The 24,866-nt window shown below is 45.2% G+C and overlaps 1 protein-coding gene and 2 pseudogenes across 5 annotated transcripts in view; 2 read left to right on the top strand and 1 right to left on the bottom strand.

Moving 5' to 3' along the window:
* Window positions 1-10,329, bottom strand: part of ARHGAP17 (Rho GTPase activating protein 17) — a 101,684-nt gene extending 91,355 nt beyond the window's left edge. For 4 of the 5 annotated variants that reach the window (XM_025275231.3, XM_025275233.3, XM_025275232.3 and 1 more), the window contains exon 1: window positions 10,152-10,329. In XM_025275231.3, coding sequence (XP_025131016.1) covers window positions 10,152-10,204 — 53 coding nt within the window. In that variant the 5' untranslated portion in view covers window positions 10,205-10,329. The remainder of the gene's footprint in view (window positions 1-10,151) is intronic. The other variant, XM_025275234.3, reaches the window with a different exon arrangement.
* A 1,733-nt stretch (window positions 10,330-12,062) lies between these two features.
* LOC102412872 lies at window positions 12,063-13,688 on the top strand (annotated as a pseudogene).
* Window positions 13,689-13,792: 104 nt separating this feature from the next.
* On the top strand, window positions 13,793-17,014 carry LOC112577652 (annotated as a pseudogene).
* Window positions 17,015-24,866: the final 7,852 nt, after the last annotated feature.

The raw sequence follows: 24,866 nt of genomic DNA, 5'->3' as shown, positions 1-24,866 counted from the left end.
GGAAACGGCCTCAGAAGAGAGGGGTGAAGGGCGCTTCCCTGTCCCAATCCAGGGCAGGCGGGCAATGTCACCTCAGCTCACTATGGCCATGAAAAAGACAGAGGCATTATAACCTGCCGCTGCTGCTGCTAAGTCGCTTCAGTCGTGTCTGACTCTGTGCGACCCCATAGACGGCAGCCCACCAGGCTCCCCCGTCCCTGGGATTCTCCAGGCAAGAACACTGGAGTGGGTTGCCATTTGCTTCTCCAATGCATGAAAGAGAAAAGTGAAAGTGAAGTCGCTCAGTCATGCCCGACTCCTAGCGACCCCATGGACTGTAGCCCACCAGGCTTCCCCATCCCTGGGATTCTCCAGGCAAGAACACTGGAGTGGGTTGCCATTTCCTTCTCCAATGCATGAAAGAGAAAAGTGAAAGTGAAGTCGCTCAGTCATGCCCGACTCCTAGCGACCCCATGGACTGTAGCCCACCAGGCTCCCCCATCCCTGGGATTCTCCAGGCAAGAACACTGGAGTGGGTTGCCATTTCCTTCTCCGATGCATAAAAGAGAAAAGTGAAAGTGAAGTCGCTCAGTCATGCCCGACTCCTAGCGACCCCATGGACTGTAGCCCACCAGGCTCCTCCGTCCATGGGATTCTCCAGGCGAGAGTACTGGAGTGGGGCGCCATTGCCTTCTCCGACCTCCCTTAATTCCTTTATCCTAAAAAGAGGCTCCTATTTTAACACAGGGCTTTCCTTCCCCTTTCCAAGGTTGATGACTTCCAAGATTGAGTTTCAATGTCATAGATGAAAAAGAAAACTTACCACTGGCTGGAAAATAAGGCAATTCTAAAATAAAATGCCTAAACAATAATGTTTCATTTTTATTATGAATTTTATACTCAAAACATCTATCACATGTGTGTTAAGTATAATGAATGATGACAGAACAAATGTTTGGTCCCCCATCTTAAGAGAAAGCAAATTAAGTTCATTATCAAAACACTACTGTCCAACGTTCATACCATAAGAGTTAGTCTCTAAAACCAGAGGTCAAAGCAGGCAGCCCAAGACCAGAGAAAGCCTGAAGTTATATTTTCTTGGGCCTACACTAATTTTTTCTTTTTGGTTGTGAGCATTTAAACACCAAGAAATTGACTTCTGGAATATAAATATTATTTAAAAAGGGGAGATGTGACTACGATGTATGCACATTTCACCGCAACAAGTGCTGGAGCTGAGAGCAGATATCCCTTTTTTTTAAGATTCTTTTTTTGATATGGATCATTTTTAAAGTCTTTATTGAATCTGTCACAATATTGCCTCAGTTTCATGTTTTGGTTTTTTGAATGCCAGGCATGTGGGTTCTTAGCTCTCCGACCAGGGATCAAACCTGCAGCCCCCTGCACCGGAAGGCCAAGTCTTAACCACTGGACTGCCAGGGAGGTCCCAACTGTCCCCTTTAAACATGCCTCACTAGGTTCATAGTCCTCACCATGCCCTATGCCTTACACCTGTCTACCACTTCACTTATTAATTTTGCTTGCCTGGCATTTGAGTTTGTGACTCCCTCCTTACAGAGTATTAATTGTGGTTCCCAACTTTTTGGAAAATAGGAGACATTATGTAAAGCAAAATTTCAGACTCTCTCACCAGGAACATTACAGGTCCACAATCCCTTATCCATCACTCTAAAATTAAAAAAAAAACAAAAAAAAAAACTTTTTTTTTTTGCAACTCATTTGACAACATAACTTGACCTAAGCTAACACAAAGCTATTTATAATCTTAAGGATTCCATTTAGCATTAAATACATCCACATATTTTGCTATAGAAATATTAACATGTATGATTATGGGCGACTGCCCCAGACAGTACTGGAGATATTATATTTAATAATAACCACATATGTGCACTTTTCTTTAAAATCTGAAAAATTCTGAATTCTGAAGCCCATCTGACCCCAGAGGTTTTGGATAAAGGACTGTGGGCCTATTATACTTTTGGTATCTACATTTAAGAACACATACACAAACACAAAGCAGATGGGAGTGCAATAATAATATTTTTACATGGATTTATACTTGATTAATTATAATGGCATTTATCTATATGTGAGAAACAGAAATAGAACGATATGCAAAACCATCCACAGTCTGAGAAGAACGCATGGCGCACAGGCTGACTCCAGGACCCTATGCCAGAGTGCGGGACCCTACACCTGACCCTGGTGAGGCCGGCCATGTACACCCTGGGAATCACAGGCACAAAGTGAAAGTCAAGGTCGCTCACTAGTGTCTGACTCTCTGCGACCCCATGGACTACACAGTCCATGGAATTCTCCAGGCCAGAATACTGGAGTGGGTAGCCTTTCCCTTCTCCAGGGGATCTTCCCAACCCAGGGATCAAACCCAGGTCTCCTGCATTGCAGGTGGATTCTTTACCAGCTGAGCCACAAGCGAAGCTCAAGAATACTGGAGCGGGTAGCATATCCATTCTCCGGAGGATCTTCTCGACCCAGGAATCAAACTGGGGTCTCCTGCATTACATATGCTATATGATATGTGAAAACGATGCTATGTGACCACATCCTTTGGGGTTTTTTTTTCCCCCTCTTGGTGAATAATGGGTTTTCACTCACGTATAAATACCCTGTTTGCTATTCTAGGATTTCACAATATGAAAAGTACATCATAAGGCCACAGAAGATCAGATTCAGAAGAAGCTGCAAAGGTACCAGATTCCTTGCCACCCATGCTCTAAGCAGAGGCTGGATGGAATCCACTCGGATTGGAGCAGAGCACAGCTGCCTCCTCTGTCTCAGAATTACTGTTCAGAGAAATTCCATGTGAGTAAAATGAGGCAGCAGAGAAGGGGGTGCATCCTCAGTCGCTTCAGCTGTGTCTGACTCTTTGAGACCCCGTGGACTATAGCCCAGCAGGCTTTCCTGTTGGGAGATTCTCCAGGCAATCCCAAGGGCATTGCCATGCCCTCCTCCAGGGGATCTTGCCAACCCAGGGTTCAAACCCAAGTCTCCCATGTCTCCTGCACTTGCAGGTGGATTCTTTACCAGCAGGGCCACCTGGAAAGCCCAGAGCAGGTGAGGGATGTAGGATGTGATGCTGACAAGAACAAGGGCTGTACCGTGGACGAGACAAGATGGAGTCTGCGTGGCTCCAGAGAGCTATTCCGGGTGTATGGATAGAGGGGTATTGCTGACTCACCTTGAGAGTTTAGCGCTGCCCACCTGGGCGGGGGAGAAGGTCAGCAGACATCTGTGACCTTCAGGAAGGGTCGGCAAAGACTATATTGGGGTGACCAAAAAGTTCATTCAGATTTTTCCGTGATATCTTCAGGAAAAACCAGAACGAACTTTTTGGCCAACCCAATAACAGACTAAAACAAGCCAGGTAGGGACTGGGCTGAACAGGAGCTCAGCTCCTGCCTCCTGTACTCAGGAGGGGTGGCAGGCACTGCCAGGTCTTCTGAGATTTTACAAGCCGCTGGAAATCCAGGTTTTCATATGAAAACTTCTCATTTTTAAATAGGAGCCAATGAAGACTCCAGTATTCTTTGCCTGGAGAATCCCCATGGACAGAGGAGCCTGGCGGGCTACAGTCCATGGCCTCAAAAAGAGTAGGACAGGGCCGAGCGACTAAGCACAGCACAACAAAGACTCCGAGCTCCCAACACAGGGGGCCGGGGTTCGATCCCTGGTCGGGGAAACAGATCCCACATGCTGCAACTAAGATCCAGAGTGCCACAACTAAGACCCGGTGCAGCCAAATAAATAAATAAAATATATTTTAAAAAATAGATAAAAATATGAGCCAATGATTGTTAAAAAAAAAAAAAAAAAAGTACTGAATAAGCCAAAGAGAACACATTGGTGCCTTGGTTTGGATAATTCACGTGTCCGGATCCTGGAGGGACTAGAACAGGCTTTGTCAGTCTCAGCAGTCTTGAATTTGGGATCAGATAAGTCTGGGCTGTGAGGCTCTCTCGTCAGGTGCCTTGTAGCATATGTAGCAGCCTCCCAGGACTCCACCTACCCCTCCCCCAACCAAGTCAGGACAATCAAAAAAAGGTCTCCAGACGTCGCCAAATGTCCCCCAGGGGGTAAAACGACACCTGGTAAGAGCCACTAAACCAGAGCAATATCCAGCTCTCAGCCTCAAGGATTTTAACAAAAGCATCACTCACGACTCATACAGGTTTCTTACCTAAGAGTTCCCACATGAAGTATGAATTTACAGCTGCTTTGGAACTAGAATCCAGAGTTTAAATCTGTCATTTACTAGCTTGATGACCTCTCTGAGTTCTGGCTTCCTTATCATTATATCAGGAACAAATCACCTCTTGGAGTTACTGAAAGAGGGCAACGGGATAATTTATGCAAAGCACTGAGCCCAGCAGCTTAATAAGCACCAAGGACATTTAATAGACATTAATCCTTCCCTGGTGAAAAGGCAGCCCAGATTGTGCAGTGGGAAGCACGTGGGATCCAGAGTCAGAAGCCCAGGACTCAAGTCATGCCTCAGTCTCTTAGTAGCTGTGTGAACCTGGCAAGTCATTTCCCTCTTTCTAAAATAGAAATGACCGTTGCCAGTAGCAACAACCAAGCCAGGTGGTTTGGTACTGTGCTGTGTGTTTAGTTGCTCAGTCGTGTCTGACTCTGTGACCCAACTGACTGTCGTCTGTCAGGATCCTCTGTCCATGGCGATTCTCCAGGCAAGAATACTGGAGTGGGTTGCCATGCCCTCCTCCAGGGGATCTTCCTAACCCAGGGATCAAACCCAGGTGTCATGCATAGCAGGCGGATTCTTTATCATTTGAGCCACCAGGGAAGCCCTGGTTTGGTACAGCACTTGGTAAAGCAACTAGAGAAAAGCTGATGAATAATACTATCAAATCTTTTAAAGATTTCCATCCTGGTGGCTCAGCGTAAAGAATTCGCCTGCAGTGAGGGAGACCACCTGCAATGCAGGAGATGTGTGTTCTATTCCTGGGCCAGGAAGAACCTCTGGAGAAGGAAAACAGCAACCCACTACAGTTTCTTGCCTGGAAAAATCTCATGGACAGAGGAGCCTGGCAGGCTACAGTCCATGAGGTTGCAAGAGTCAGGTATGACTTAATGACTAAACCACACCTATAAAGAGAAGAATGAGCTCTTCAACAAATCCAAAGAACCGAGAATGTAATAATATCAGGGTATGTGTTAGCTGTTCAGTCATGTCCAACTCTTTGCGACCCCATGGACTGTAGCCCACGAGGCTCCTCTGTCCATGGATTCTCCAGGCAAGAATACTGAAATGGGTTGCCATTTCCTTCTCCAATAATATCAGGGTAAGGTACAGGAAAAATAAGAAAAATAATAATAGGGATCCTGAAGTCCCAGGTCCTTCTAGACAACAATTGCCAGCTGGTGACCCACAAGCCAAATCTGGCCAATGATGGATTCTGTGTGTCCCAGGATCACAGTGATCGTCTCATTTCCATTAAATACCACCTAAACTTTCAGTACTCTTGCCTGGAAAATCCCATGGATGGAGGAGCCTGGTAGGCTGCAGTCCATGGGGTCGCTAAGAGTCGGACATGACTGAGTGACTTCACTTTTACTTTTCACTTTCATGCACTGGAGAAGGAAATGGCAACCCACTCCAGTGTTCTTGCCTGGAGAATCCCAGGGACGGGGGAGCCTGGTGGGCTGCCGTCTATGGGGTCGCACAGAGTCAGACACAACTGAAGCGACTTAGCAGCAGCAAACTTTCATTTAAAATCCAGATTTCAGGCTTTTCTGGAAAGTTGCAAAGGTTGAGTCACTCTGGGTCCATATTCTCATGTGCCCTTTTTGGTGAGACCGTAGGAGGGGGGCAGGGAGGGGCACGTCCCCAACCCTTACCCGTCTTCAGTCACTCATTTATTTTACTCATCTGGCCCCTCCAGGTATTTGAGTTTGTAACCTTGGCTTATCTCAAAAGCTTTGAACCTCTAGGGAGTACTTCAGTCAAGGCAGGAACCCACACCCAAGGAGACACTCCCTCCCAGAGCCTCACCTAGGTCATAACTCTCCTGGTTAGTCCTTCAGATTCCTTTTCTCCTGGACACTCCAACCTCATAACTAAACCTTCCTCAAAGTCCTCATCCCGTGTACACTTTCCTCCTGGCAGGGCATCACCTCCTCCAAATCGCCACCTGTGTCCACTGGATTATGTGCACCAAGGATTTTCAAAGAACAAAATGCCTGCTTCTTGCTGCTGCTGTGCTGGGCTGTGCTCAGTCATGTCCGACCCTTTGCGACCCTGTGGACTGTAGCCAGGCTCCTCTGTCCAGGGAATCAGACTACAAAAGACCTGACATGATGTTTCTTTTTTCCTAACCAGCAGTCCGGTTTCCCTTGGGGAGCCAGTGCTCCCCCACTCTCAGTCCCTAAGGTTTAGATGGGTGTTGACTCCACACCCATTTCCAGGGAGAAGCAGGGGACCCAGTCAGAAGCACTGAGTCAATTGTGGGCCTTTGGAGACAGTGACTGGGAGAAAAGGTTTTTCCGTCCTTCTGGGAATGGAACTGAGGATGATGGAAGGTGGGAGCGGGGAGGGGTCCTTCTGTGGATCCAGCTTGTCCGGAGAGTGAACCCCTGGATCCAGCCCAGCCTGAAGCCAGACTCCTTTTGGATATTTTTTGGTCACATATAAGCCAATTAATTCCCATCTTCTCTTGTGGCAGCTTGAAATGGGTTTTCATACTACCCCTAAGGGAGACCTCATTAACACAAAAGAAATCTCAAAGTGCTTGGAGATGAAAACAAAGCCAAAAGGCTTTGCCCAAGCTTTCTTCTGTTTTTTGTTACCTTCCCCCATCCAATAAGAACCAGCATTAGCCAGCCCTCTGAAAGCACGTATCTCAGGGTAACAATTATTTCTTTGCTTGCCTATCTCTTCCACAAATGCATTGAGCTCCTTCAGGGCAGAAACAGGGAGGCAGAAACAGACTCCAATACCTCACATACTCACACACAGTTTAGGCCTAACAATTGTTGAATAGATGAATCAACAAAAGGCAAGGGGCACAAAAGAACCATCCTCATTGTCTCCTTTGGGACACCCACCTCAGGAGACCACCTCATTTGAACCACCTTCTGAAACAGACTCATCCACCCATTGCAAACAAATTGCATCATGAGAACTCACTCTTTCCAGCCATTACTAATTCTCCCACATGTCCGTCCCATGGAACCTCACAGTGGGGTTACTCACAAGGTCCTCATTCTGCAAAGAGAATACTTCATCGCAAGACACCACCTAGAACCACAAACCGGCAGTACACACTGTGGGCAAGTCATTCACACATACAACTTCACTCATTAGTGACTGTGTGTGTGGTAGCCTTTGTGTTGACCCCAATACATCCAGAAGCCTGGTTCTGGTATCCACCAACTATCTGCTTCTGCCCAATAACAATTTCAGGCTCTCTCCTGCCTCCTCCATCTTTCCTCCCTAGTCCTTTACAATTACTTAAGTAGGGAGATGGGGGAGAGACAAACATATATAGGAAATCAACAGCAGTAAAGCAACAGGTTCCCCAGTAGAAACAGTTTTGATTTGAGGTGCATAATTTCCACAGCCTTAATACTACTGTATAGCTGCAGCCTACACTGCATCAAGCAATAAAGATTTTCAAACAGAGTCAAAGGTCAGAGCCAGAATTACAGTCTTAGGGTGAGTCACATCACTCCATTCATTCTGTCCGGTTCTCGTTTTCCCATACCACTTGAACAGTCTAGTGAGAACTGGATTTACATTCATTTGACAATGTTTATTGAGGATCTGCCAAGTGATAGGAACCACAGAAGATCCTGGGAATCAAAGAAGAAAGAGTAAACATTCTTAAATGTTTAGCGCGATGAAGAATGCGGGCAAGTAAAGAAGCAATTACATTATGGAAAAACAGGTGCTGTACGGGGTTAGCAAAGAGCCAAGGAGGGACATCCAAACTTTGTCTCAGAGAAGGCCTTTTAGAGGCAGAGACCTTTCCAAGGAGACCTGAGGAACAAGTGGGAGGTGACCCAGGGCAGGTGTGGTAAAAGAGACTTCTTTCTGATAGTTCCAAGTACAGGCTAATATGTAAGAAAAGTATCAGATCAGATCAGATCAAATCAGTCGCTCAGTCGTGTCCGACTCTTATAGCCTCCACTGAAAACTGAAAGTAGGCAAGAGGCTAGAATTTAAAAGTATAAAAAGAGAAGCTGCGACAGAGGAAGCAGGGGCCAAAGACACCCTGAACAGTTTCCCTGAACCAGCTTTGCAGCTTTTAAAGCCTCAGAACTTTGTTTAAAAAAAAAACAACAAAACACTTGCCTGATACAATGTATAAACAGGCCAAAATGACTCTGACAAATGCATCTTGACACTCACTAAATATTGATTCTCTGATGCATGTTCCTGAGAACACTAAGAGGGGTAGAAAATTCACAGAATTATCTTGTAACTCATTCCCAGATTCTTGACTGAAACATGAGCCATCACCAATACTCTCTCCTGGTAGATTAGCCAAGAAGAATTCACCTGGGATGCAGGAGACTGCCTGCAATGCAGGAGACATGGGTTTGAATCCTGGGTCAGGAAGATTCCCCCAGAGAAGGAAATGGCACCCCACTCCAGTACTCTTGCCTGGAAAATCCCATGGACGGAGAAGCGTGGTAGGCTACAGTCCATGGGGTTGCAAAGAGTCGGACATGACTGAGCCACTTCACTTTCCAGTATTCTGGCCTGGGAAATCCCATGGACAGAGGAGCCTGGCAGGCTACAGTCCATGGTCGCAAATCCGACAGGACATAGAGACTCAACCACCACCACCACAATACTTTGTCAACCTTCCTCTCCACGTTATTTCTATCATTTCCCCACAAATAACAGAAAATAAGGCACATCTAGGCTTTAGCCTAGACAGGAATGAACTCTGGAAAAAGGATAAACGCACCCCAAGCTAACAGGGTGGGGTACCAAAAAGACCTAAACAACAAAACTAAGCAAAAAGTTGAGGGAAACGAAACAGTAAAGAGCACATTTAGAAAACTCAGGAGGAAGTAAAAGTATTTTCATACACACACACAAAAAAGAAGTGTCCCACGTGCTTTGGCCAAACCAAACTCCCCCTTCGACTCAACTGCTGAAAAAAAAGAAGCCAACGCGGTGAAAAAAAAATTCCCGCATTCATCTCTCTTCCCAGAATAAACAGCAAAATCGCTACCATACAGCTAACTTGCCCTGGATAGACCTTGAAAATTCTGCCCCAGGTAACATAGCACATGACGGTCATCTTCAGAAGCTCTCAAGACCACAGACCAGTCCTGTCCCAATGGCCGGATCCTCTACTAACCCCGTTCTCTCCTGTCATTTCAGAATCAGGGCTTGTCAAGCAGTCAAGGAATCCCAAAGAAGCAGGGAGCAGGAGCTGCTTCCAAACCCAAAGTGAGAAAGACTTTTAAAAATGATACTTATTTTTAAACTGGCGCTAGGCGTTTCCAGAATCCTTTTCTCCTAATTTTTTTCCCCCAAGCTTTTTTAAATGTCAAGCTGTACAGTTCATATTCGCCTCTGGTCTAGAGACAGCACCACCTTGTAACTCCCTCAAAGGGCGTTCTGAAACTCACTAGGCAGATCCGCTGGGCTTATGACCCTTGCTTCTTGACTGCTCGCCCTCCCCGCCATCCCCGCCCCCAGGCACTTGCAAGTGAGGTTTTGCAGCAGGGGGCCACACGGAAAGGCTGGGAATGCCGCCCCCAAGCCCGGCAGCCTCGGACACACCACAGATCGGAGTTGTAGCCCCAGGCGGCGGTCCGGGGCTGCCCGATCCCGGGGTAGGGAAGGACGAGGGGCAGTTCCAGTCCCAGGAGGGCGATGCTCCGCGGGGCAGTGGGGACCCCGAGGGGTAGGAGCGGGAGGCGCTGCCCGCCCGGCCGGCCGGTCTCCGGGGGCCAGGCGGCGGCCCAGAGCGGGCCTCCAGGCCGCGGCGTGGCGCAGACCCCGACCCTGGGCCCCGCCGGCCTCGGGCGGAGCCTCAGCCTGGCCCGCAGCGGCCGGGCGCGCGGAAGAAGCCGGCCCGCCCCCCTCCCCCCGCCGACCTCGACCCCCGGCCCGCGCGACCCCCGGCGGCCCGGCGCGGCGCACTCGCCTCCCCACGGTCTGGTTGGCCAGCTGCTTCATGCGGTTGAACTGCTTCTTCATGGTGGCGGCGGCGGCGGCGGCCCGCGGGGCTCGGGCCGGGCAGGACGGGGGACGGCCTGGCGGCTCCTACATCGCTTCCCGGCCGAGGCGCGGCGGCGGCACTGCTCCCCAGGCCCGCGGCCCCGCCCTCGCCGCGTCACTTCCAGCGGCGCCGCCCGCCGGCTCGGCCGGGTCGGGGCGGGCGAGGAGCTCCAGGCCCCGGGCGGCTCGCGGCCAGGCCTCCGCCGCCCGCCCGCCCGGGGGCCATGTGGTCCCCCCGCCGCCAGGAGATTCCCTGGGCCCGGCCACGCGCGGCCACCCGGCGCCCGGCGGTCCACCCGGACCTCGGCGTGCTTGTGCTTCCGCTCAGCGATCGCCTGCTCGGGTGATATTAATATTTAACTCACTTCCCAGACTAGATCGCAAACACGCGGTGGGCAAAGCAGACACAAAGAGTGGAGACCCCAAGAACCGCCAAAAATTCACCCTCGGGACTAGACCCCCGGACAGGGCTCTCGGAGGTGGGGGACGGGGTGCGCAAAGTGGAAGGGGAAAGCAGCTTTGGGACGGTGGAAACGGTCCAAGTCTTTATCAGGGCCGTGCTTATGCGCAGGTGTAGACGTTTGTCAAAATACAGCAACCTGGACTCTTAAGACGGACGCGTGTCCCATGTACATGTTCCCTCGGTTTTTTTTTTAAGAAAAAAAAAAAATAGTTGCGTGAAACAAGCTGCAGGACTGTGTGTATGTGAGATGCCACTTAGTAAAAAAGTCAGAGGCAATTAAATATATTTTATTCCCATTTGAATACTATTACTGTAGTGCCGCTTCTCTTTTATTGATTTAAATCTACCTTGAATGTCACTCCATATCATAAAGAAGAGAAAAAGAGAAAGAGACAAGGTGTGCTTTCTATGCGGATGTTGGCAATTTGATCTCTGGTTCCTCTGCCTTTTCTAAAACCAGCTTGAACATCAGGAAGTTCAAGGTTCACATATTGCTGAAGCCTGGCTTGGAGAATTTTGAGCATTACTTTACTAGCATGTGAGATGAATGCAATTGTGCGGTAGTTTGAGCATTCTTTGGCATTGCCTTTCTTTGGGATTGGAATGAAAACTGACCTTTTCCAGTCCTGTGGCCACTGCTGAGTTTTCCAAATTTGCTGGCATACTGAGTGCAGCACTTTCACAGCATCATCTTTCAGGATTTGGAATAGCTCAACTGGAATTCTATCAACTACACTAGCTTTGTTCATAGTGATGCTTTCTAAGGCCCACTTGACTTCACATTCCAGGATGTCTGGCTCTAGGTCAGTGATCATACCATCGTGATTATCTGGGTTGTGAAGATCTTTTTTCTACAGTTCTTCTGTGTATTCTTGCCACCTCTTCTTAATATCTTCTGCTTCTGTTAGGTCCATACCATTTCTATCCTTTGTCAAGCCCATCTTTGCATGAAATGTCCCCTTGGTATCTCTAATTTTCTTGAAGAGATCTCTAGTCTTTCCCATTCTGTTGTTTTCCTCTATTTCTTTGCATTGATTGCTGAAGAAGGCTTTCTTATCTCTTCTTGCTATTCTTTGGAACTCTGCATTCAGGTGCTTATATCTTTCCTTTTCTCCTTTGCTTTTCGCTTCTCTTCTTTTCACAGCTATTTGCGAAGAGTTGACTCATTGGAAAAGACTATGATGCTGGGAGGGATTGGGGGCAGGAGGAGAAGGGGACGACAGAGGATGAGATGGCTGGGTGGCATCACTGACTCGATGGACGTGAATCTGGGTGAACTCCGGGAGTTGGTGATGGACAGGGAGGCCTGGTGTGCTGCGATTCATGGGGTCGCAAAGAGTCGGACACGACTGAGCGACTGAACTGAACTGAACTGAACAGAAGTATGAAGCCTCAGAGCTTCAGCTGAAGCAGCAAATTACTAGCTACAGACATCAGTTACGCCAGAAAGACATAGAAATCAGACTTCTGACAGCAAGACAGGTCGCAATGAAGGATCAGTGGCTAAAGCTGCAGTCAGTCACCCACTCAGTAAATCTTCAGGATAGCTTTCAGCCCTCAACTCCTGCACCCTCTTCACTGGGTTATGATGTCTATCAGCGTGCTTTAGCTTTCCAGAATGATGATATGGACTTCACTGATCTAATTTGGTCACAACAAGAAATAAATAGATTGTCAAATGAAGTTTTAAGACTTGAGGCTGATGTCAGCCATTGGAGACATTTTGCTCAAACTTCTACAGCACGTGGAGCAGATAGTTTTAATCTAAAGGAAATCTATAAACTGTAAAATACTATCAAGGAACTTGAACAGAATCGAAATAAGGAAATTGATGACCATCAACTTGAAATGGCAGTACTGCAGGAAATTCATCAGCAGAAACTGGCAGAAATAAGTGGCAGGCATCGAAAACAATTAAAGGATTACGAGGAGATGATTCATGATATGCAAAAAGCTATTCAAGTCCTAGCCACTGAAAAAGTAGCATCTACCAAGAAAATCAAAGGACTTGAGATTAGAGTAAAATACCTTAAAAAAAAATTATCTTCCATAGAAAAGGAAATGGATGCTTTACTTAGAGAACAAGACCAGATAAATGAAACGAATAAAAGATTTAAAAAAGGTGAGTTGAAGCCTTCTACTAAGAAGCATAGTGATGCTGTGACAGAAAAGGAAATAGTTCTTCCACAGAGAACATCCCTGGAAGAAGCATCCAGACAACAACAGCCATTGTCTGATGCTGAAAATGAAATGATGAGATTAAGTAGCTTGAAGCAGAATAAAAATCTCATTGAAGAGAACCTGAAGCTTCAAAAACGAGCCCAAGTTTTAGAAAAAGAGAATTCATTATTAAATAGAGAAAAGGAACTTCAACTATCACTTGTCATACTGAGCAATGAATATGAACCCATTAAAAGCTCAACTATAGGACACACGAACTTAGATTCAGAAGTACATCATTTAAGATATGACTTGGAAATCAAAGAAGGAAAACTCAATGAGAGCACTGCTGAAAAGAAATTACTGATCCCTGAGTTAGGAGAGCTGGACAGGCAGAAACAAAAAATGACAATGTGTGTGGTTTTGATGAAAGATCAGAAATTTAAAAAAAAATGAAGGAGACAGCATGATCAGTAAACTAAAACAAGATCTAGAATGTGAAAAAAAAGAGCGTTCGTCAACTTGAAGATGATAAAATGAACATTACTAAAGAGTTGGATGGGCAAAAAGAAAAGTTAATTCATTAAAAAACGCAAAAAGGACAGAAGCAGAATTGTGTCAGGCGGAACAGAGGCTACTGGAAGAAAGGAGGAAGTCTGAGCAAGCTATTAAAGAACCGTCAAGTACAGAGAACCCAGACAGCTCTGCCTAATAGCTGGAGTGTGAGGGTTTGGTTAAACTCGGTCAAGAGAAATACTGTTGAGCAGATGATTGCTGACCACAAAGAAACCAAAGAAATTTTGTCTAGTTTAGAAGAGCAGAAGCAGTTGAAACAACATAAGGGAGAAAGACTTTTTTTTTTATTGAAAAACTTCAAGGAGGTTCACAGCTTCAGGAGGAGTTAAATCAGTATGCTCAAGCCTTAAGAAAAATGGAAAATTTGCAGCAAACCATAGTGGAAAAAGCCAAAAGTCTTGCATCCATGAGAGAAGAAAATAATCATCTGAAAGAAGAATTGGAACAACTGAGGGAAGAACACAGTCAAACCGCAACAATGATTAACCCTAAAACTGTTCCAGAAATAGAATCTGAGGACTCTCCATGGAGCACAGTTGAAGATAATCTTGAAATTAAATCTCATCAAAAGAAATAGAAAGATCTCAGGTACTAATGCGAGCAAATGAATATTAAAAACAATCAGCTCTTTTCCGCCCAAGGGGAGGAAATCAGGAATTTGCAAAATGCAACAGAACAAATCAAAACCCAGTTGCCTGAAGAATCCCAGTACATGCCGGTAGAATGCTGTGACATTTTTCGAGTAACAGAAGTTCAGAATCTTCACATAGAAAACGGAAGTGAAAAGCATGACTGATCTAAAGCCGAAACTGAAAGGTTATTACAAGAAATAACAAAAATTAGAGATTAAACTTCTAACTGAAAAGTATACTCTTTTAACTGAACAGATTGATCAGCTGTCCCATGGTGAGAATGGTAAGCTAACTTAGCTCATCTGGCAAAAAGCTTTGGAGATACTGTTTCTTTGTATGAAAGTATCTTCAGCTTCTTCCAGTGGCCAAGGTAATGAAGAGATTCATCAATTAATGTTAGCTGTTTTAGATGAGAAAACTAGGGAAAATAATCATCCTTACAAGAGAAAATTTCAGGATAGATGTAATTGTTGCCAAAGAAGCTGACCTCCTGAAACTCAAAGATGCCACCACAGAACTCTCCACCGGATTTCTCTAACATATCCTGAACATATCCAAACATATCCTGAAATATGTTTAGAGAATATTTGTTTAGAGAAACGATCAGGATATGTTTAGAGAAACAATCCAGAATTCATCCCACATGGTTTGAGAAAAAGACATTGAAATTGATGCTTTGACTCAGAAGTGTCAGACTTTACTGGCAACAGTGCAGACGTCCAGCAATGGTGGTAGGTGAGAGTCGTTCATATGGATCCATTTGAGGAGCTTCTATGGGAACATGATAAATTGAGACAGCAGGTGAAGATGCTAGAAGAATGGAAAGAGCACATGATGGCCGTGGTACAGAATATGCAGCGTGGGTCCACCAGTCTTCAGAAAGAACTTCAACAATTTCAGGCACCGGTTTCAGTTGACAAGGTTAATAATTCTAAACTACAGATGAACTGTACTGACCTGATCAAAATGACGAAAGGGATAAAATCCAACTCAAAAACTTGGAGCAGCAGGTAGCAGAAATTAATCTCAGCCTAGAGCAGCTTTGCAGAAGCAGGGCCAAAGGCCTTCTCTTTGGAGTGTCTGACCTGATTTTACCACAGCCTTCTGAAGAACCACTTAGCTCCACGTCAGCAGCCTCTCTTAAGGCAGTTAAAGCTGATGAATTGAGTGACTCTTCCAAAATGCTCAAAGAAGAGATTGGCGAGTTAAGAAAATTAATGGAGGAAAAAGATGCAACCATTAGAACCCTCCAGGAAGATAATCAGAGATTGTCCAATTCCATCGCAGATGGTTCAGAACTAGAAAGAAAGCGGCATGAACAAGTGGATTCAGAAATGAAGCATCTACAGGAGAAACAAGATGACTTACAAAACTTAAGGAAAAGGAGCTTTTAATCCAAGCAAAAAGTGATGAATTACTTTGTTTAAGTGCAAATTTCACTAATAAAGTGAGTGAAAACGACCTTTTGAAGCAGGCAGTAATCAACCTGAAGGAGATAGCAGTCAGCGTTGAATCAGAGATGTGTCAACTAGAAGAGGAAAAGGAAAAAATAGTAGAAACATCTAGGGAAAAGGAAACAGAAAATCAAGCATTGCAAGAGACAAATATGCAGCTGTCTATGATGTGGAGAGAGAAAAAATTGGAATACTTTACAATGGAGGAGAAGGCACTTGCTTTTGAGCATCTGTTAAAAGAAACAGAACAAGGCAAAACGGGAAATAAGTCATTTTTTAAATGTAGTGACATCAATGCAAGAAAAGACACGTTTCGACAGGAGAGAAATGAAGCCATACTGGTACTAAAACAGAAATAAATGGAAAACCATGCCCTCCAGACAGAGGTTCAACATTGACACAGCAAAGATCTATGCTTAAAGCAGGAGCAGGAGAGAGTGCATGATGGGCTGTCGAAGCAGAAGTGTCTCATAACTGCGAGGCTTTGGCTGCAGAAGACAGAGCGGCTAAACAAGAATGAAAGTCACCGCATTGGAGGAAAAGTTCCTTCTGTCTTCTAATGCAATGGAAAGTGCAAATCAACAAGCCAGTTTGCAGATAGAGTCATTGAAGGAACAAGTGAATATCATCCCAACGCAGAGAGATGACACTTTGAGACAGCTTTCTGTGTCGTGAGAACAAGTAAAGGAGGATGCTCAAGCACTAGCTAACCTGAAAGTGGTAGCCGCAGAATGGATGGCGAAGGTAGATAGACCTAGAAGGAAAATTAACATCGGCACAAGGACATCAGGAGAAAGTGAATGCTGCCTGGAATCTAAAGGAAGAACAAGTTAAAGATCTGAAAAAGACAAAATGAGGTCCAACAGGAAGTGCTGGGTGAGGTACAGAAGAAATTGATGAAGTTACTAAGTAATGCAGAAGAAGTTGACAAGAGCCTCGTGAGAAACCTCTTCATAGGGTATTTTCAAACACCAAAAACAACATCACGAAGTGTTGCAGATAATGCGTAACACTCTGGGTATCACAAAGGAAGAAATAGATGTGATTGTGAATGAAGAGCAAGGCAGTGGTACCCTATGGATGACTGGCTGACTTGGAACAAAAAGTGTCCCCAACACACCTCTGAGACCAAATCAGCAATCAAGGACGAAGAATTCTTTCTCAGAAATCTGTTAAATTTCTAGAAACACAATCTCATCTCACTCTTCTGCCACTCAAACCAGTCTTTGGGTTCACCAGGAAAGAAAAAACCACCTAAAAATGTACCACCAAGTCTTAAAACTATCTCAGAATCTACACCCCCAAAACCAGATGTGAATCAACATTCACAGCTATCTCTGTGACTAACCCACCCAGACCTAAAAGCTCTGAGTCTGGGCATCTTCTTTTTAAATGCTGTTACTGATGTTTTGCCTACATACCCACCTTTGGTGCTGACACCTGGCAAGAGGGCTGGAGATGTGTCGAAAGACTTTTCAAAGCCATAGATGATTCTTCAGAGACGAGAAACTAAGCCACTTTAAAAAACCAAAGTCACTGTGTTCGTGTGCCTTACCAGAGCGTGACTTTTCAGAGTCACTTTGTTTAATAAAAATATCAATACTTTTAAAAAAAAGTGTATATTTTAAGGACTTCAAAGATAATTACTTTTTATGAGACTTCAACAGTAGTTACTTTTTATGAGAAAGGGCATGAGTGGGATTGGAGGCTGTGGCCAAGGGATGCTTCAAATAGTGTTTGTTATACTTTCACTTTTTTATAAGAAGCAGATACTTATGTAGACTTTGGGAAATTAAAATATTACCTTTTGTTAACGTTCAAAATGGGGCTTCCCATGTGGCGCTAGTGGTAAAGAGTCTGCCTGCCAATGCAGGAGACCCGAGAGGCACAGTTTCAATCCCTGGGTTGGGAAGATCTCCTGGAGGAGGAAATGGCAACGCACTCCAGTATTCTTGCCTGGGAAATCCCATGGACAGAGGAACCTGGCAGGCTACAGTCCATGGGGTCGCAAACAGTCAGACATGACTAAGCACATACACACAGAATGTTCAAAATGATAGAATATACAAGTGCACAGTCTTTGTATAAGAAAAAAGGTGGACAGCCCCAAAGTACAAGACGCATAAGGTTTTTAAGAATGAAAGGTTACTTTTCCTTTCCCACTCGTCTTTTCATTTCCTGGTGCTATTGTGCTAAGTCACTTCAGTCGTGTCTGACTCTGTGCAACCCTATGGACTGCAGCCCGCCAGGCTCCTCTGTCCATGGGATTCTCTGCGCAAGAGTACTGGAGTGAGTTGCCTTGCCTCCCTCCAGAGGATCTTCCTGGCTTAGGAATCAAACCTGCATCCCTTATATCTCCTGCATTAATTAGCAGGTGGGTTCTTAACCATTAATACCACCTGGAAAACCTTTCATTGCCTGGGAAACTACTCTATTAGTAAACTGTGTTCTCTCAGGCTTTTTAGAAATATTTGCATATTTGTGTATATTCTCTGACTTAAAAAAAAAAACAACAAAAAACTACACCTTAGAGATCTTTCCAGGTGTGAATGAATTCCCTCTTACCCTTTTTAAAAAGCAGCAGTTAATTTGCTGTGTAGATGTACCCTAATTCTTTTAACTAGCTCCTATTAATCATCATTTACGCAGTTTGTATCGCCAAAATGATCATGGCCATGACCAACTGTCTTGCCCATTTCCTTAAGAACCGCTCTAAACTGTCATCGCTTTCCTGAAATATGCCTTATGTCCTCTTGGAGACACTAGAGGCCAGCAGTCAGGAACTCCCAATTTCCCACACCCCCTTCCTATATTAAACCATCTACTCACTTCCCTCCACTTCTACTTTTCCCCTTTTGTTGTAGAGGACAAGGGATCCAGCTTTGCAGTTAAAGTCTAATTGCTCCACTCTGCCCCGGAAACTATCCACTCAGACTTTTTAAAAGATTTCATTCCATTGATTTTCCTTCCGGCCTTATCTTGTGCCTGTCTCTTTCCCCTAAGCTTCAGAGCCTGTCCAAGTCACTCCAGCAAGCAGTCCTTACCTTTCTGCTCTTTCAGCTACTACCATCTCTCTCTACTTTTCACAACAAAGGTTCTGAAAAAAAATTGTTCACTCGTCCCCACCATCTCATTTCTCACTGACTTTTTAAAAAATTATTTTGTTTGTGGCTGTGCTTGGTCTTTGTTGCTGTGTGGACTTTCTCTAGTTGCGGTGCTCCAGCTCAAACTACCGCACAATTGCACTCATCTCACACGCTAGTAAAGTAATGCTCAAAATTCTCCAAGCCAGGCTTCAGCAATATGTGAACCGTGAACTTCCTGATGTGCAAGCTGGTTTTAGAAAGGGCAGAGGAACCAGAGATCAAATTGCCAACATCCGCTGGATCATGGAAAAAGCAAGAAAGTTCCAGAAAAACATCTATTTCTGCTTTATTGACTATGCCAAAGCCTTTGACTGTGTGGATCACAGTAAACTGTGGAAAATTCTGAAAGAGATGGGAATACCAGACCACCTGACCTGCCTCTTGAGAAATCTGTATGCAGGTCAGGAAGCAACAGTTAGAACTGAACATGGAACAACAGACTGGTTCCAAATAGGAAAAGGAGCACGTCAAGGCTGTATATTGTCACCCTGCTTTTTTAACTTCTATGCAGAGTACATCATGAGAAACGCTGGGCTGGAAGAAACACAAGCTGGAATCAAGATTGCCGGGAGAAATCTCAATAACCTCAGATATGCAGATGACACCACCCTTATGGCAGAAAGTGAAGAGGAACTCAAAAGCCTCTTGATGAAAGTGAAAGTGGAGAGTGAAAAAGTTGGCTTAAAGCTCAACATTCAGAAAACAAAGATCATGGCATCTGGTCCCATCACTTTATGGGAAATAGATGGGAAAACAGTGGAAACAGTGTCAGACTTTATTTTTCTGGGCTCCAAAATTACTACAGATGGTGACTGCAGCCATGAAATTAAAAGACGCTTACTCCTTGGAAGGAAAGTTATGACCAACCTAGATAGCATATTCAAAAGCAGAGACATTACTTTGCCAACAAGTTTTGTCTAGTCAAGGCTATGGTTTTTCCTGTGGTCATGTATGGATGTGAGAGTTGGACTATGAAGAAGGCTGAGCACCGAAGAAATGATGCTTTTGAACTGTGGTGTTGAAGACTCTTGAGAGTCCCTTGGACTGCAAGGAGATCCAACCAGTCCATTGTGAAGGAGATCAGCCCTGGGATTTCTTTGGAAGGAATGATGCTAAAGCTGAAACTCCAGTACTTTGGCCACCTCATGCGAAGAGTTGACTCATTGGAAAAGACTCTGATGTTGGGAGGGATTGGGGGCAGGAGGAGAAGGGGACGACAGAGGATGAGATGGCTGGATGACATCACTGACTCGATGGACATGAGTCTGGGTGAACTCGGGAGTTGGTTCTGGACAGGGAGGCATGCTGCGATTCGTGGGGTCGAAAAGAGTCGGACACGACTGAGTGACTGAACTGAACTGAACTGAACTGAGCTTCTCATTGTGGTGGCTTCTCTTGTTGCAGAGCAGGGCTCTAGGACACGTGGGTTTCAGTAGTTGTGGTGCACAGGTTTAATTGCTCTGCAGCATGTAGCATTTTCCAAGACCAGGGATCGAATTGGGACCCTTGCATTGGCGGGTGGATTCTTATTCACTCTGCTACCCAGGAAGTCCTCGCGGACTTCTTTTTGAAAGCACCACAAAATCTTGTCTCAATGTCCCAGGTATTTTCTAATGCATTATAAAGTAGTCTTCTTATTTCCCTAAACTCTCAGTGGTGGTGGTGGTTTAGTCGCTAATTTGTGTCCAACTCTCACTATCCCATGGACTATAGCCTGCCAGGCTCCTCTGTCCATGGGATTTTCCAGGCAAGAATACTGGAGTGGTTTGCCATTTCTTTCTAATGCATTAGAAAGCAGTCTTCTTATTTCCCTAAACTCTTGGTGATATCTTCTAAATGTTAGCCCCATCTTCATTCTTAAAAGTTCTCTCCACTTTCTTTTTTTTGGAGATGCTACTCTCCTTAAGATCCTTTCCTAACATCAGAATCTTCTATCTCTGCTTCTTCTGTGACTTCTTCTTTGGATCACTTTTTTTTTTTTTTTTGAACTTTTTATATTGTATTGGGGTATAGCTGATTAACAATGTTATAGCTTCAGGTGAAGAGCAAAGGGACTCAGCCATACATATACACGTATTCAGTCTCTCGCAAACTCTCCTCCCATCCAGGCTGCCACCTAACAGTGAGCAGAGTTCCCTGTGCTCTACAGCAGGTTCTTCGGACAACTTCTTGATGGATTTGTTCTCTAAGGTACCACCTTCAGCTAACTGCACCTCCCTGTGGTCTCAGGGCAAGCTCATCCCCTCTACTTTCACCTGGATGCTGATGATGACTTCTGAATGGCTATATTTGACCTCCCCCTTCTCCTGACTCCATACTGACTTATCTGATTGTCTGCTGGACACCTCTGTCAGGACATCCGTGGGCTTCTCAAAATCAACGTGTCCAAAAGGGAACTCAGGATCTTCCTTCAGAATCCTCCTCCGTTCCTTTTATCATCTCCTAAAACCTATGTCCATCTTGTCACCCGAGCAAGAGGCATCAGAGTCATGATGATCTTTTTGTCTCCCCTGCTCCATATCCAGTCAACTACCAAAGGGCCCTCAATTCCTTCCTTTCCTGGCTCTTCCATGAACTAGTACAGTAGGCTCCTCACTGGTCTTGCTGGTGCCACTCCTGGGTCTCCTTGAGTCCATTTTGCAGACGTCGGTAAAACTGAACTTTCCAGCATAAACATCTGATGATACTTCCCAGCTTTAAATTACCTTAGGGGTTCCCACTGCCTGTAGCCAAACTTTAAAGAAGTAACCAAAACAAAGGTTACCGAAGTAACCTTACTTCCTACTCCTCAACCACCCACAGGCCACCCTCCAGCTATATGTGACTTCTTGCAAACCCAGACAGACGATTACCCAAATAACTTCAAGCCCACGAGCTTGATCATAGCAGGATAATGCCTCCCCAAGAGTGCAGATCAAAGAAGTGTCTCATTTGCTTCCTTTCCACCCATTGTGGGGAAGTGCATTCCTACTCTAGAGTTATGGTGAGGGCCCAACATTGAATAGATAAGCCTTCCAGCAGTTTATTCGTCACATATACTTATAGCCCAGGGAAGGACGTGCGGACACCATGTAGGGCCACAGAGGCTGCACTTGGGAAAAGAAAAACAAGCAGGGGCTTTAGAGGGAGGACTTTAGAGGAACAAGAGATTGGAGGTATCTTTAATTCCCCCTCTAGAGGGTTGTTTGACTTCACAGGCTGGCAGGGACCTGGAGGCTGCTCTTGGGGATAAACTGTGCCTGGTCCCTGTGATAAGGAGAGTGACTTGGCTAGGGGACCTTACCTGTGGGGGCAGAAAGGGAGGGGAGTTTGAAGTCAGGTCATTTGAAGCCCTCTGATTTGATCAGATGTCAAGGCAAAACCCTTAACACTTGATTTCATGGCTTCATACCACAATTGAATATTTGATACCTTGGCATCAGTTTGTTTGCTTTTTAAAGATTTTTTTTTGGATATGGACTATTTTTAAAGTTCTTATTGAATTTGTTGGAATATTGCTTCTGTTTTATGTTTGGTTTTTTGGCCGTGAGTCATGTGGGATCTTAGTTTCCCAGCCAGGCATTCACCCCATACTCCCTGCATTAGAAGGTGAAGTCTTAACTGCTGGACCACTGGGGAAGTCCCTTGACGTCAGTTTAAACCTTGCTGATGATGAAACTTTTAGGTAGTAGGTGAAGCCCTTTCCTAGGCAGTGAAGTTGGTCCTTGACCAAGAGGAAGAGGTGGTCCTCTACGACATAAAGTATCTGAACTTACTGATATTCAGTCAGTTGATCCCAAAGGGCCTGAGGGAGAGGTGACATCTTCCAGCTACAGGGCATCTGGCAATGGATGATGACTGGAGGCCACGCCCACCTACAAGTAAGATGTGCCAGATGGCCCAGGTTTGGGTCCATCCTGTAGCAAGGAGGCCTTGCTACCCATGCTGAGCTTGGGGACCCATACCTTTGCTCCTATGTCAAGGAATCATGGGCAGCTGGGTATGGAAACTCAGGATCTGGGAAAGACACAGTTATCAATGTGTGGCCAGCGATTCCTGCTCTGATGGTATGTGACACAGGGCCAAAGAGAGCAATTTCTTGCATCAGAAGCCCAAGGATGACTTATAGACAACATGGGCAGTCCAGAGACTCCATGAGGCAGGAGGGGAAGTTGCTAAAGCCTCTTTACTGAAGGAGTCTCTGAGGGCACTAAAGGGAGTGCCTGTTGATTTTAGGTTCTAGAGCCTGTTGTTGGAGGGGTCTCCACTCAAGGTGGGCTCATTTAAAAGTAACAGCATAAACGGGCTTAAGTAAAATTTGTAAACAAGGGATATGTTTTCCCAAGAATCCAAAAACGACTAAAAGATGTTGGACTCATGTGTCCTTAACAAGTGTGTCAAACAAATGTGTGCAAAGGAGGACGTCATAAAGGTGATGTCGTCCTTCACATATACACTATTGACATGCATGTGTGTTGCGACCCTATGGACTGTAGCCCACCAGGCTCCTCTGTCCATGGAATTCTCCAGGCAAGAATACCTGAGTGAGTTGCCATTTCCTCCTCCAGGGGATCTTCCAGATTCCAGGACTGAACCCGATTCTTCTGTCTTCTGCATTGGCAGGTGGGGTTTTTGTTTTTGTTTTTTTTTTTTAACTGTGAGTGCCACCTAAGAAGCCCACACTGTTGATCAGATCAGATCAGAGCAGATCAGTTGCTCAGTCGTGTCCGACTCTTTGCAACCCCATGAATCACAGCACGCCAGGCCTCCCTGTCCATCACCAAGTCCCGGAGTTCACCCAGACTCACGTCCATCGAGTCAGTGATGTCATCCAGCCATCTCATCCTCTGTCGTCCCCTTCTCCTATTGCCCCCAATCCCTCCCAACATCAGAGTCTTTTCCAATGAGTCAACTCTTCACATGAGGTGGCCAAAGTACTGCAGTTTCAGCTTTAGCATCAGTCCTTCCAAAGAAATCCCAGGGCTGATCTCCTTCAGAATGGACTGGTTGGATCTCCTTGCAGTCCAAGGGACTCTCAAGAGTCTTCTCCAACACCACAGTTCAAAAGCATCAATTCTTCAGCGCTCAGCCTTCTTCATAGTCCAACTCTCACATCCATACATGACCACAGGAAAAACCATAGCCTTGACTAGACGGACCTTTGTTGGCAAAGTAATGTCTCTGCTTTTGAATATGCTATCTAGGTTGGTCATAACTTTCCTTCCAAGGAGTAAGCGCCTTTTAATTTCATGGCTGCAGTCACCATCTGTAGTGATTTTGGAGCCCAGAAAAATAAAGTCTGACACTGTTTCCACTGTTTCCCCATCTATTTCCCATGAAGTGATGGGACCGGATGCTATGATCTTCGTTTTCTGAATGTTGAGCTTTAAGCCAACTTTTTCACTCTCCACTTTCACTTTCATCAAGAGGCTTTTGAGTTCCTCTTCACTTTCTGCCATAAGGGTGGTGTCATCTGCATATCTGAGGTTATTGAGATTTCTCCCGGCAATCTTGATTCCAGCTTGTGTTTCTTCCAGTCCGGCACTTCTCATGATGTACTCTGCATATAAATTAAATAAACAGGATGACAATATACAGCCTTGACGCACTCCTTTTCCTATTTGGAACCAGTCTGTTGTTCCATGTCCAGTTCTAACTGTTGCTTTCTGACCTGCATACGAATTTCTCAAGAGGCAGATCAGGTGGTCTGTTATTCCCATCTCTTTCAGAATTTTTCACAGTTTATTGTGATCCACACAGTCAAAGGCTTTGGCATAGTCAATAAAGCAGAAATAGATGCTTTTCGGAACTTTCTTGTTTTTTCCATGATCCAGCCGATGTTGGCAATTTGATCTCTGGTTCCTCTACCTTTTCTAAAACCAGCTTGCACATCAGGAAGTTCAGGGTTCACATATTGATACTATGTATAAAATAGACAACTGATGGGAACATACTTCAGGTACTGTGGGGAACTGAATGGGAGGGAAATCCTAAAGGGAAGAGATATATGTATATGGATGGCTGGTTCATTTTGATAATGAAACTAACACAATATTGTAAAGTAACTATACTGCAATAAAAACTAATAAAATAAACACAGGTAATGTCACTACCTGTACTCCTGGAGAAAGGTGGGTGCAGTTAAGACTGTCTGCAAAGGCTGTGTGTGATAGCAGAGCTGTTTCGGGACCGTGCGGGTAACAGGGTGAAATGTACTGTGCTCCTTTGGAG

This window comes from Bubalus bubalis, chromosome 24, assembly GCF_019923935.1.
Source record: "Bubalus bubalis isolate 160015118507 breed Murrah chromosome 24, NDDB_SH_1, whole genome shotgun sequence".
Classification (NCBI taxonomy): domain Eukaryota; kingdom Metazoa; phylum Chordata; class Mammalia; order Artiodactyla; family Bovidae; genus Bubalus; species Bubalus bubalis.
This window is presented reverse-complemented; position numbering and strand designations above follow the sequence as displayed.